At 40.8% G+C, this 13,959-nt stretch overlaps 1 protein-coding gene and 1 non-coding gene across 2 annotated transcripts in view; one reads left to right on the plus strand and one right to left on the minus strand.

Moving 5' to 3' along the window:
- The window catches only part of TMEM131 (transmembrane protein 131), a 195,929-nt gene that overhangs the window by 170,578 nt on the left and 11,392 nt on the right, over nt 1-13,959 (plus strand). Inside the window, exons 33-38 of the mRNA XM_049784899.1 lie at nt 3,855-3,982; nt 7,220-7,344; nt 7,535-7,681; nt 11,216-11,381; nt 12,334-12,455; nt 13,496-13,595. Of these exons, the coding sequence (XP_049640856.1) occupies nt 3,855-3,982; nt 7,220-7,344; nt 7,535-7,681; nt 11,216-11,381; nt 12,334-12,455; nt 13,496-13,595 (788 nt within the window). The remainder of the gene's footprint in view (nt 1-3,854; nt 3,983-7,219; nt 7,345-7,534; nt 7,682-11,215; nt 11,382-12,333; nt 12,456-13,495; nt 13,596-13,959) is intronic.
- On the minus strand, nt 10,475-10,666 carry LOC126024965 (U2 spliceosomal RNA). The gene has a single exon (XR_007501031.1). It is a non-coding gene; the product is annotated as a U2 spliceosomal RNA (small nuclear RNA).

The raw sequence follows: 13,959 nt of genomic DNA on the forward strand, positions 1-13,959 counted from the left end.
AACTGCCACTTGAAAATTAAAAACTCTTGGTAATAGGAGTCCATGTGGTAAATTTTACTATTAAAGAAGATCAAAGAAATTTTATCATTTTAATTATATTGGACAGCTCCTGTTAACCTCTGTTAATACAACGGCAGGCTTCCCTCATTGGCAGCATCAGTATATGTGTATTCACATAGATAGGGCAGGGACCTAAGGAGGGGTGTAGCCCAGAGAAGAGGAATGTACCCCATTCATTCCTTTGGCAGTCACTGAAACTAGGGACCTAGCTCAGCACACAGTAGACTGAGATCTGCCTCTTCCTCAGGCTTCAGCTCTCAGTGAGTTCCTGAGCTCCTGTGACCCTGAAAAAAGCCTTGTTCCTGGTAGGTGTTAGGTAAAAGCAGGTTGAAGTTACTGTTGGGCTTGTGTCCAGGAGGAAGTGAGAAAAGGATACAGAGTAGGGAAGGTACTGTTTTGGCATTTTTATTGTTAATAAGTATATTTCAGATTTAAAACTATCTATTATAGACTGTATTTTTGCTTTTTTTGGTTTTGGGGTGGGAGTACCATACCAATACATCAGTGCTCAGGGGTTACTCCAGACTCTGCATTCAAGAATTACTCCTGGCAATGCTCAAGGGACTATATTGGATGCCAAGGATTGAATCTGGATCTGCCACATGAAAACAAGCATCCTACCTGCTGTACTATCTCTCTGACCTATTATCCTTTGCAGTTTTAATCTTGTAATCATTTGTTAAAGATATCCAACCATGTAATATGCATATATTAATTTTCTAACTAAAGTGTCTAGATCTGAGAAAAGAGAGAGTACAGCAGGTATAGTGCTTGCCTTGCACAGAATCATTCCATGTTTAATCCCTGGTGCCCTGTATTGTTTCCCCAAACCCCCTTGGAATAATCTTGAGGTGTGACCAAAGAAAACAAAAAGAAAAATCAAAATAAAGTTCCCAAATAATTGGCAAGTGCCTTTGCATCCTTCACATTTTCTCTGCTGTTCTGTCCACTCTCTGTAGTTCACAGCTAGCAGTAAGAGATCTAGCAGTATTGGATCTTTAGATCCATTCTAGCAGTTTCAAGGAAGAATACTGTTATGTATTGTTCTTTCCATGGGATCCCAGCAGCTTCATTCCTATGAACAATGAGAGACATTTCAACATAGGCTTTCTTCACTACTTTCCTTCACTTTCTTTTAAGACTTTCCAGTGTTTTTTTCGGACATCTCCAGCCTTTACTCTGCATTCCTGGCATAATTCTTACCTGTTGTTTTTCTTCTTTCTCAAATCATCTTTGTTTCCTTATAGAAAAAAGCTCATGGCTCACAACCTACATACTTATTACCCACTTCCCTCTGATGCATTGCAATTCCTCAGCACTCTTTCTTTAAAATTTCTGTGCTTTTATTTCTTTGTGACTTGTGTTTGTACTAGTTGTGTTTTTATTGCAGTCTTGACTGAACTCCTTCTGTATATTAAAGGCAAGATTTTTTTTTTATTTTAAAGCTTTTGATTTTTTTCCCTTTTATTTAAACATCATAATTACAAAGTTGCTTATGATTGGGTTTCAGTCTTTTTTTTTTTTTTTTTTTTTTTTTTTTTGGGTTTCAGTCTTACAATGTACACCAACTCTCCTTCACTGGTGAACATTTCCCACCATGAATATCCCCACTTTCCTCCTTTTCACACACACACTCTGTTTTTCCCCGTTGGACATTGATTGCACTGTTGTTAATGAAGGGGTACCACCCTTCACTTTTCCTTCAACACCCAGTTAATTGTCCAGAGTGGTAAGTTCCAACTATCATTGTCTTAGTGGTCCTTTCTCTATCCTAACTGTACTGCTCCAGTATTTCTGGCAAGTTTCCTACCATCCACTCGTCCTCCTGGCCCTCATCTCTATTGTCTCTGGATATTATAACCATATTATCTCTTTATATATATATATATATATATATATATATATATATATATATATATCCCATAAATAAGATTATTCTATATCCTTCTCCCTCCGACTCATTTCACTCAGTATAGAGCCTCCATGTATAAATGAATTTCATAATTTCATTTTCCTAACAGTTGTTTAGTATTTTATTGTGTAGATATACCACAGTTTCTTTAACCACTCATCTGTTCATGGGCACTTGGGTTGTTTCCAGATTCTGGCTATTATAAATAGGCTGCAGTGAGCAGAAGAGTGCAGAGGTCTTTTCTGCATTGTGTTTTTTTTATTCCTAAGGTACATGTATTCCTAGGAGTGGTATTGCTAGATGATATAAAAGCTCAAAGTTCTTTTTTTTTTTTTTTTTTTTTTTTTTTTTGGTTTTTGGGCCACACCCGTTTGAGCTCAGGGGTTACTCCTGGCTATGTGCTCAGAAATCGCCCCTGGCTTGGGGGGACCATATGGGACGCCGGGGGATCGAACCGCGGTCCGTTCCTTGGCTAGCGCTTGTAAGGCAGACACCTTACCTCTAGCGCCCACCTTCCCGGCCCCTAAGGTGTTTCTTCTCTTTTTTTTTTTTTTGGTTTTTGGGCCACACCCGGCATTGCTCAGGGGTTACTCCTGGCTGTCTGCTCAGAAATAGCTCCTGACAGGCACGGGGGATCATATGGGACACCGGGATTCGAACCAACCACGTTTGGTCCTGGATTGGCTGCTTGCAAGGCAAACACCGCTGTGCTATCTCTCCGGGCCCCAAAGTTCTTATTTTTTAAGGAATGTCCATATTGTTTTCTAAAAAGGCTGGACTTGTCAGCATCCTCACCTGTAGTGAATAAGAATCATCCCTTTCTCCCCACATCTGTAATAGCACAAATTGTACTTTATTATTTGGTTTGGTTTTGATTTTGGTTTTGGTTTTTGGGCCACACTGGCAGCGCTTTGACTCTGCATCCAGAAATCATTCCTGGCTGGCTTGGGGACCATATGGGATGCTGGGGATCTAACCCATGGTGGCCACACTTAAGGCAAATCCCTAATGCTGCTATTGCTCCGGCCCACTCTGATTGTTCTTGTTCTTTTTTATGTGCCAGTCTCTGTTATGTGGAGCTTTTTTTATTTTTTCTATCGGGTGGGGGGGGGGTCTCACCTGTATTTCTTCTTTGAGGAAGTTTCTGTTCATCTCCTCTTCCCATTTTTGGGTGGGGTTTAGATGTTTTTTTTTTCTTGCTGAGTTCTACTAGTGCCTTGTATATTAACCCCTTATCAGATGGGTAGTAGGTGAACAGTTTCTCCTCTTCTGTAAGTAGTCTTTTTATTCTAGTCATGTTTCCTTTGAGGTGCAGAAGTTTCTCATTTCAGAGTAGGACCATTTGTTTATCTCTGCTTCCACTTGTTGGCCAGTGGTGTTTCTTCCCTGAAGATGCAAAAGCAAGAATTTTTTGCCCCAATTTCTAAAAATATAGAATTAACCGATTTACTAATTCCACCACCCCAGTCAGTATATAAATTAAAATGCCATTCTTTATAACTCAGATTCACCACAATATAATTGTAATAAATGAAAGGTCGAAAAATTGATAGACTCATGAAGAGAAATGTAAATTGAAATAAAAGAGTTCGGGGCCAGAGAGATAGCATGGAGGTAAAGTGTTAGCCTTTCATGCAGAAGGACGGTGGTTTCAATCCCGGCATCCCATATGGTCCCCTATGCCTGCCAGGGGTGATTTCTGAGCTTAGGGCCAGGAGTAACCCCTGAGCACTGCCGGGTGTGACCCAAAAACCAAAAAAAAAAAAAGAAATAAAAGAGTTCATTATATACAGATGATTTTTACGTTTTGTGTCTGCCTTCAAATAGGAAAGTATCTATCTGTCATTTTCATTCTTGTTAGCAGTGTCTTTTTTTTTTACAGGATACAGAAAAGCAAAAGGGAAAACAAGCCATGCCTGAAAAAAATGAAAATGAAATGTCTCAAACAAAGCAAAAAAGTAAAAAACTGTTAAACAGTAAAAAAGAGATCTCAACAGACATAAAACCCAGGTAAGGAAAGTAAATGAGAACAGAAAAATAAAATATACAAAAAAAGTTACTTAAGGCAAGGTTTTTGGTTGATTGGTATTTTAAGGTTTGTATTTAGTTTTATATATCTTAAGCAAAACCCATGTTCTAATCACAGTCCCCTTTTCCTAATGCATAATATTCACTGCACTTTGTTCAGTGCAGCCACATGTTTCTGATGTCTGACTTTTAAAGGGACTCACTAGCAATTTATTTCAATCATTTAGAAGAAAAGGGTGTGTTTGCATTTTGTCCCAGATAGAACTGTCTCACTTCTTTACAAATAAGACTTTGGTGGTTTAACCACAGATCAGAACTTAGCTTTTCTCAAAAAAAAAAAATCTGGGGCCCGGAGAGATAGCACAGTGGCGTTTGCCTTGCAAGCAGCCGATCCAGGACCAAAGGTGGTTGGTTCGAATCCCAGTGTCCCATATGGTCCCCCGTGCCTGCCAGGAGCTATTTCTGAGCAGACAGCAGACCCCCCTGAGCACCGCCGGGTGTGACCCAAAAACCAAAAAAAAAAAAATCTGAACCTTTTCAAGTAAGTCAGATTTGGGATCTAAATCCTATGCTATAAAACTTAGGAGAACTTATTTTTACCTGAAAAGTACTCAAGGCAGAAGCCCAGAGCAAATAGTACAGTGAGTTGGGTATCTGCCTTGAACACAGGTTCAATCCCCACCATTCAATATGGTCCCCAGAGCATTGGCAGGTCTGACCTCCATAAACTATTCACTCAAGGCAAAGAATACCTATTAGTACCATCAGGAAATAACACCAGTAACTAATTTGGATTTTGAAAAGTTTGTGAAAGACTTTTTAGAGTCCCTTATTCTTCATGAAGGTTTGCTTTCTGGTAAACCAAAAGCTAGAGTTTCAAGAGATAGTTGTATTTTCTAAAAATGTAACTAAGGGATAAATTGTAACCAGAAGACAGTTTAGTTTACTCTAAATTTTCTTGTAAATTATTTTTTATAACTAGAAAAAAGCAAAAACTAATCTCATCTTTCTAATGATTAGGTGGCACGCAAAGGCCTTGCAGCTGGCACGCAGGAAGGTCCGCAATTAAGATATGCGGCGCGTACTACATAGTTTTTAGATACTAAAATCTTGTTATTAATGTTTAATTGACGTGCTGGCATTTTTTAAGAAATTCTTTGGTTTTGTGCGGCAGTTTGGGCACTCGGGCTCCAAAAGGTTAGCCATCACTGTTAATCTAATCATCTTAAGTTCACTACTGATCTTGTGTTTTTCTTAACAAGAAGAAAGGGAGCAATGCTCAGGGGTTACTCTTAGCTTTGCACTCAAGAATTACTCCTGGTGGTGTTTGGGAACCATATGGGTTGCCAAGGATCAAATGTAGATGGACGTGTGCAAGGCAAGCACTATATCTGCTATACTGTCTCTCCAGTCCCAGATAAAAATATTTGAGAGTCAGAGTTCACTAGTGCATCAATCCAATAGAAAATTAGATAGGACTGTTTTTTAAATAACCAGAAGAATAACTTCTCTGAACATACTCATTATTTTCCTCTACATTGAATTAAGACCTTCCAAGCCAGAAACTTCATCTTGGAAACTACAACGGTGCTTTGTAAAGCATTCCTTTATGTTCTTTTCATTCATTTGTTTGTTTTTCGTTTTTGTCTTTTGGGGGCCACACACAGTGGCACATGGGTTATTCCCAGCTCTGCACTTAGAAATTGCTCCTGCAGGCTTGAGAGACCATATGGGATGCTGAGAATTGAACCCAGGTCCATCCCAGATCATCCGCATGCAAGGCAAATGCCCTACCACTACGCTATCAATCCAGCCCCATGTCTCTATGTTCTATATGATTACATGCCTCATGGCACTGACTACCTAGTCAGTTCATTTATCTTGCAGGTTTTTCTCTCCACCCAAAAATCAATATTTTCTTTAGCAGGCTGTCAGGCTGTAAAATAGCCTCCCATTTTACTTTGACTACAGGGAGTTCAGTATCAATTAAATATCTGATTAGTAGTTGTTCATTTGGTTAAACTTACTTCTAAATAGTTTTGTGAGTATGTATACTTTGGAATAAACAAATTAAAGTACACCTAAAAAAATTCATACACTTTTTTTGCTTTTGTGTTTGGACCACATCCGATGATACTCAGGAGTTATTCCTGGCTCTACACTCAGGAATTACGCCTGACACGTTGGGAGATAATCTGGGATGCCAGGAATGAATCCAAGTTGGCCACATGCAAAGCCTACCCATGCTACTGTCCTCCAGAACCAAAATACATATACTTCAATAAAATGAGTTTGTAGATTTTACCTAGCATTGACACTGGCTCAAAAATAAAAAATAAAATCTGTCTCACTCCACTTAATTAAAAGTGCAATGCTGTTTGTACTCTGTAATGAACCATTGGGGTTTGTAAATAATGCAGGAAATAGCCCTGGATTATTTCATAGTTTTCTGTGAGGATAAATATGTCCAGTGATTTGGATATTAGACTTGTTGACATTTGTAAGCCTAAGAACTTTCAAATGCTATATTCAATAATCCACTAGTAGTCAAGATTCTGAGAGAGACTCACAAGCAAAAATGGCTTTGTACTTAAAAGATTTCAAAACTGCAAGTTTGGAGCCAGAGCGGTGACGCCTTGTGCATGCTAGCCTCAGATGTATCTGGTTCAATTCCAGCATCCCATATGGTCCCCTAAGCCAGGAGCAATTTCTGAGCCCATAGCCAGGAATAAGCCCTGAGCGTCACAGGGTGTGGCCAAAAAAAAAAAAAAAATACTGCAAGTTTGTTCTAAAAAGCTTTATACAGATTATCCGAGGTATGATCATATTCTAAGTAGCAGACCTCAGTTGTTTCAGAGAAGTAGAGGTTAGGCAAGAGCTAAGTATTTCCCAAACAGCCATAGGCACTTTTGCAATGTCACCAGTCCTAAGACTGATGCCTTAAGAATTCAAATTAGTAGGGGCCGGAGAGATAGCATGGAGGTAAGGTGTTTGCCTGGCATGCAGAAGGTCGGTGGCATCTGAGCCTGCCAGGAGTGATTTCTGAGCAAGGAGTAAGTAACTCCTGAGCACTGCCAAGTGTGACCCAAAAAAAAAAAAACAAAACAAAAAAAGAATTCAAATTAATAAATCGCTTGATTGAAAATATTATCAGTAACTTCTGCTCCTTCCAAAATAAGGAGATAAATTTGGATTTTTCCATTCATGATTGTTTTGCAGTTCTTTAGAGCTAGCGTATACGTCCCCGTTGGAAAGTAAACAACGTAGAAATCCCCCAACCAAGATTCCTCTTCCAACTGCTTTGACAAGTGGATCCAAATCACGAAATTCCCAGAAAACAAAAGGTATTTTCATTTTGGTCATATAGATGTTTTCGTAATTCTGTATTAGTAGGCTCTTAGCTATGAGCTACCAATGATTTGTTAGTAATTGTCTAAAAAGCATAGGGTCTTTTTTATCCTCATTTTAAGGCAAGTTGAAATAGGCCATAAAGAAAGGCATGATTGCTCACTTATTTTCCTGACTTTTCTTCAGGTACAAAGTTAGTGGATAACAGACTGCCTGCCTTGTCAAAGTTCCTCCCAAATAGTCAAGAACTGGGCAACACCAGTAGCTCTGAGGGTGAAAAAGACTCTCCACCACCAGAGTGGGATTCTGTGCCCGTTCACAAACCTGGGAGCTGTAAGTATGATTTAGAAACTCTTGTATTCCACCGCTCATAACCTACACCCAACCCTGAACATAAGATACAGGGCTGCTGCCATCAGAGAAATCTGCTGTGTGGTTGACTGGAGCTGGCTTGTAGCAGCAAGCAAATGATTATCGTCAAGAGTACAGGGCTGGGCAATAGTACAGTGGGTAGGGTATTTGCCCTGCACTCAATTGATCCAGGTTTGATACCCAACATCCAAGCCTGCTAAGAGTGAGTTCTGAATGCAGAATCAGGGGAAGCCCTGAGTGCCATCAGGTATGGCCCAAAAAACAAAAAAAAGAGTCAAGTACAAGAGAACTCAGTAGATAATTCACAGCAGGGCTTTGTTTCCCCTGAAACAGAACTGATAGACCAGCATTTAGAATTTTGCCAAATGTACAAAATGACATCTGTTTGTATTAAAGGAAAAAATCAGAATTGAGCAACAAGATTGTTCAAAATGAAGAATTTACATAATGAGATGAATGGGTAATTAAGGCCTCAGTAAATTGAGTGATGGAAAAAAACTTAAATGTGGGTGAGGTCTACATTAAACATGCTGCTTTTTGCTTTTTTTGTTGTTTGTTTGTTTGGTTTGGGGCTATACCTGCTGCTGTTCAAAGTTTATTCCTGGCTTTGGGCTCAGAAATCACTCCTGGCAGGTTCAGGAGACCAGATGGAATGTCAGTGATCAAATCCAGGAAAGCGTCCTACCCACTATACTCTCACTCCGCCTTTGTTTTCTATTTTTTTAAAATATAAATACATACTAGAAAGATCAGCTCTCTCTGTTTAGACCTATCATGCACTATCTCCTTGGCTTTTCACTTCTTGATCTTGAGCAAGTGCCACCTCATCATTGGAAACTTCATTTCAGCATTGGGGCGTAATGCTCCCCTAAGAACCAGCTTTACAGGGTTTTCTAGGCAGAGAGAGGAGAGGAGAGGGAGGAGGGATACATAAGTTATACTGGCATTGGTAGCAATATGAGTGCCTGGCTTTGTACAGGCATGAAGGTCTGCCAGCTTCACATGGCCCTAAATCAGGATAGCTGGCCCTTTCAATGACTCTCGGTGGTTTGGAGATCAGTTTTTTAATAGAGGAGAGAAAGTGATTGTATATAATCCCTTGGGAGTTCACTTTAAACTGCAGAAGAGAAAGAATGTGACAGAGGATAGGTCCAGGGAAGAATGGTGTTTAGAGAACACTATTCTGTGGACCTATTTCCTCCCTAGACCCACCAGGAAGGCCTGAAACTGAGGTCTCCAGAGCTTAGTGCCACAGAACAGTTTCCTGTCATAGCTGGAATCCTTCATCATAAGAAAACATGGACTCTCCAAGTCCAGTGACTTCAGGAGGGGGGACTTTTGTTTGGTAAGGAATATTTGTTCCACCAGCCTTTCTAGAAAGTTCTAGGAGGGCTCCTCTACGTATGGCTTCATGAAGCCATACGTAGAATCCAGTGTGTGCTCTATCACGTGATCATTTTTGTTTGTATTTTGGGGGTGTGTGATTTTTTTGTAGGGTTTTTTTTTTTTTTTTTTTTTGGTTTTTGGTTTTTGGTTTTTGGGTCACACCCGGCATTGCTCAGGGGTTACTCCTGGCTCTGGTATAAATCACTCCTGGCAGGCTCGGTGGGACCAAGTGGGATGCAGGGATTTGAACCACTGTCCATTCTGGGTCGGCTGTATGCAAGGCAAACACTCTACCACTGTGTTATCTGTCCAGCCCTTTTTTGTTTGTCTGTTTTGAGGCCAAAACACTTGGTGGCACCCAGGATTATTCCTAGCTCTGTGCTCAGAAATTACTCCCGGCAAGCACTGGGATGCTGGGGATCAAACACAGCTAGGCTATGTGCAAGGCCCTACCCAGTGTGATATGGCTCCAGCTCCTCAAATGACCTTTTAACCCAAGCCCCCTTTCTCATTTCTTCTTTTCCCCTGTCCACCACTTATTTTTTTCTTGCTTAGATCTTTTGTCCTCCAAGCAACACTAATACCAATTATCAGTATTTTGCTTGTTGTTGTTCCGAAAGGGAAACACATTTTCTTTTTTTTTTTTTTTTTTTTTTTTTTACACCCACACCCACACCCTGGGAAACACATTTTCCCATTTGATATGCTTTAGGCAACCACACTTATATAGATCTCTGTATCCCAAGAAGCACCCCTTCATAGTATGGAACCCCAGACCATAGGAAATAGGGATAAAATTCCCTGGAAATAATATTACTGATTTAGCAAGACAATTATATTATAAGGTGTATTAAAAGGGGAAAGTAATAGAAAAATACCAGAGAATACTAGAAATCTGGAGAGGCCCCTTATTTGATTCCCAGTACCTCATCATCACACATACCATCATTATCACCAGGTCTAATGTAATTGGACCCCAGTCCCATTGGGCCTGAGCATACTGCACTGCCAGACACTGAATATCAAACCACCTTACAGATGGCTAAAAAATGCAGGTAGAGAGATAGTACCTGGGGTAAAAACAATAAGGAAAGAATCAAATGAAAGTTCACCAAGCTGTATAGGAATGTGGTGGATACAGCTGAGGGCATTAGGGCTGGTCAGTTGTGCCAGGATGGATAGACAGCCTTTTGGACAGGGGCTCTGGAGACTGTCCTGTCACCAGGGACAAAGGTCTTTCTTTACATTTCTTTGACTTGCAGCAGCCTGAACAGAACAAGGTAAGTACTAGAAACATGCAGACTCATACTTCCTTCTACTAGTTTTCTGTATCGGAAATAAATGTGTTTTTTGTTTTGTTTTGTTTTGTTTTGGTGCACCATTCCTGGAGGTACTGGCAATATCAGGTCGATGCGTGGAATGGATGGAGCAAGCTCCTATTCCAGTTCCTAGTGCCAAAAATTCATTTAATATATTGTCGTCGGATAGACAACGTATCAGATATTAAACTGATAAGAATAGATACTACACTTGATCTTAGCCAAAAGGCCGAGAGGCGATGGAAATAAATCTTTTTACCCTGGAATTGCTCTGCTAACTTTCTGTAAACAGTGTGTAAACATTACCCTAAAGGACAGCATGCATCTGGACAGGGCCTGTCAGGATATGGGATAGTTTACCTCGGTAGAGCAGGGAGGCAGGGGTATTTCTCCGATTTTCCCAGCCCTGCAGGTTGTGGAAAAACCTCCCAGCTGAAGTGGGAGAAGGAAGGAAGACTCACTGTTCTCAGGGCAGAGGAGATAGGGGCCACACTGATGATTTCTATAAAATCATGATTTGGAGATGCAGCTTCATCTTTGGCTTAAGAACCTTTGACTTGAACAGAATACACTTGAAACTTTTTAATTTGGGTTTTGGTGGAGGTCTAGGGGCCACATCCAGCTGTGTCCAGGTCCTACTCATGTCTCCGTTCAGGGATTACTCCTGATGGAACTTGGGACCGTATATGGTGTGGTACTTGAGTTCTACATGTATAGGCTAGAACATCAAAAGCATTTAATTGAAAAAGAAAATATTCCTTTAATAAGATCTTTTCTTTTTCATTTCCAGCTACTGACAGTCTCTATAAACTTTCTCTGCAAACCCTCAGTGCAGACATTTTCTTAAAACAATGCCAGACCTCACCAACACCTGCCTCCCCATCTCCTCCGGCTGCCCCTTGCCTGTTTTCGTCCAGGACCAGCTATAGCAGCATTGTCAACAGCAGCTGCAGCAGGTAACATCCTGTTCATGACAGTTGTTGATCCAGAAATCTGCTGTTCACCCACGAGGCCTCTCAAATCTTCTGTGTGGTGGTTCTGCCTCTGTTGGGCCAGCCTCCTCCTGCAGCCAAACCCCAAAAGTACCCCATTCCCACACATGCTGTGATGTGAAATGCATCATTTCTTAGATTCTTTTTTCTTTTAGTTCAAAACAGTCATACTAGACATTAAATGAAAATCTACTGAAGATATCTGGGGATGAAGAAATGGCTTATAGGACTTTTATTTTTACCTTATGACATTTAACAACTCAGTGACTCAGTGAGAGACTTAGGAGCCAAACTGTTAGAGAGCAGGAGAAGCCACAGTGGGTCCCTGGTATTGGGACTTCCTCCCCAGAGTGCTGGTGAAATTTGACCCTTCTCTCTCCTAAGCACAGAGCTATGCTTCAGTCAGGCTATCTTGGTGAAAGTAAGAGGTCCCTGTTCTTGCTCACTGGCTCAGCACCACAAAGCCCTCTCCGCTGCATCTTCCTAGCAAGCTGCAAGAATTCCTGTCTCTGTCCCTCTCTTTTAATCCCAACAACCCAGCCAGTTTGCAGGATCCACAGAGATGAGGGAATGTCTGGCTTGAGGCCTCTTTTTTCAGCAAGCTCGCCTCCATTCCAGGTGTGGAAGAGATACTATATGTTCAGCCCACTTCAGGCTGCCCTGCCTGCTACCTCTCTCCACCCTACTTGCTCAATATAGTCTAGTTGCTGCCCATTTTTTACTATGACATTATTCTTCATTTCATCATCTCAGTAGACAGTCTCAGGTTTGAGAGCATTTATATAGGCTGGGTTAGGCTGTTTCCCTGAACACGAAGCCTGGGCTCATGTGTATTAACAGCATTTTCTGGGCTCAGTCCCAGAGAGTCCTGCACAGGAGCAGTGCTGACTGAATGACTTCTTTTTCTTCTTTCAAGTGATCCTAAGGCAAAACCGTCAAGTGGAAGCAAACATAAATTGACAAAAGCAGCCTCGCTCCCTGGCAAGAATGGCAACCCTACTTTTGCTGCAGTCACAGCTGGATATGACAAGAGTCCAGGTGAGGGGCTAGAGCAATAGCAAAGTGGGTAGGACTTTTGCCTTGCACACGACTGACCCATGTTTCATCCCTGGTATCTCATACGGTCCCTAAGCCCACCAGAGCAGAGCCAGGAATCCCTGAACACTGCTGGGTGTGGCCAGCCAAAAAAAAGAATCCAAGTGAGTGTCATCTGTTCAAAGACCTAAAATAGGCCTGGAACCATGGTTATTGTGTGGCTCGTGTCTTTATTCCTGTGGTGCTTTTCTAGTTTTTTGTTTGATTTTTTTGTTTTATTTTTGATATTATTGTTATGTTTCTTCCTTTTTTTCTTCTCTTAAGTTGATATTTATAGCCTCTAGAAGAACTCCCATTTTTTGCTTGTTTGCTTTTTGCCCCATTTTATTTTATTTTTTTCCTTTCCTTCAAACAGAACCACATAATTTGAACCATCTTGTTTTGCCTCACAAATTGAGAGGGAAATAATGGAGGGTACAAAGACCAGACAGTCGTATGAACATTAAGTAGAAATAAAAATATGATCAGACTTAAACATCATATCCAAAGCCAACGACAACAGAATCAACACCCAATCTACAACATGTTAGACACAGGGGACCCCTTATACTAGTAACCCCGAGTGGTAAAGGAGGGGGATATGGGATGCATGCTGGGAACAGGTGGAGGGAGGACAACATTGGAGGTGGGAATGCTCCTGATTCAGTGTCACTATATACCTAAAATATTACTGTGAAAATTTTGTAATCCACTTTGGTCAAAATAAAAATTAAAAAAAAAAAAAAAAGATAGGGCTGGAGAAGTAGCACAGCAGTAGGACATTTGCCTTGCACACTGCCAACCAGGCTTGTTTTTCGGCATCCTATATGGTCCCCCGAGTCTGCCTGAATTCGATTTCTGAACGCAGAACCAGGAGTAACACCTGAGCACCCGCCAGGTGTGGTCCAAAATGAAAACAAAGACCTAAAATACTTGCATGTTGGGCTGAGACAAATGATTTTGACTTGATTTGCCTTTGACTGATTCCAAGTCCATCATTACAGGTGGAAATGGCTTTGCTAATAAAGCTTCTTCAAACAAAAGTGATTTTCCCAGCAGCCTTGGCATTTCAAGCACTCCTGTTGACAGCGACGGCTCAGACAGGTACTCTTGATATACCACTCTTGATTGGAAAAAACTTCTGAGGTTAGATCTTCTTGTGTTTCTAGGCACAGGTAGGCATTTGTCAGCACCTCTAAAACTCATTCTATTGGACGAAAGCACAAAGGGAAGGAGGCACATGTGATATGTTCACACAAAAAAACACAGATGCCACACTTGAAATTCATTTTCATTCTGATTTAAGAAGTGGTATCTAATCATTAGAACAAGAGGGCTGGAATGACAGTACAGTGGGTAAGGTACTTACCTTGTATGCAGCCACCCAGTTTTGATCTTCAACACTCACTGAGCATAGCAGATGTGGCCCAAAAACATTAAAAATAAGAAGATTGTATTCACAACAAAT

The sequence above is a fragment of the Suncus etruscus genome, chromosome 12 (assembly GCF_024139225.1).
Source record: "Suncus etruscus isolate mSunEtr1 chromosome 12, mSunEtr1.pri.cur, whole genome shotgun sequence".
In the NCBI taxonomy this organism is placed as follows: domain Eukaryota; kingdom Metazoa; phylum Chordata; class Mammalia; order Eulipotyphla; family Soricidae; genus Suncus; species Suncus etruscus.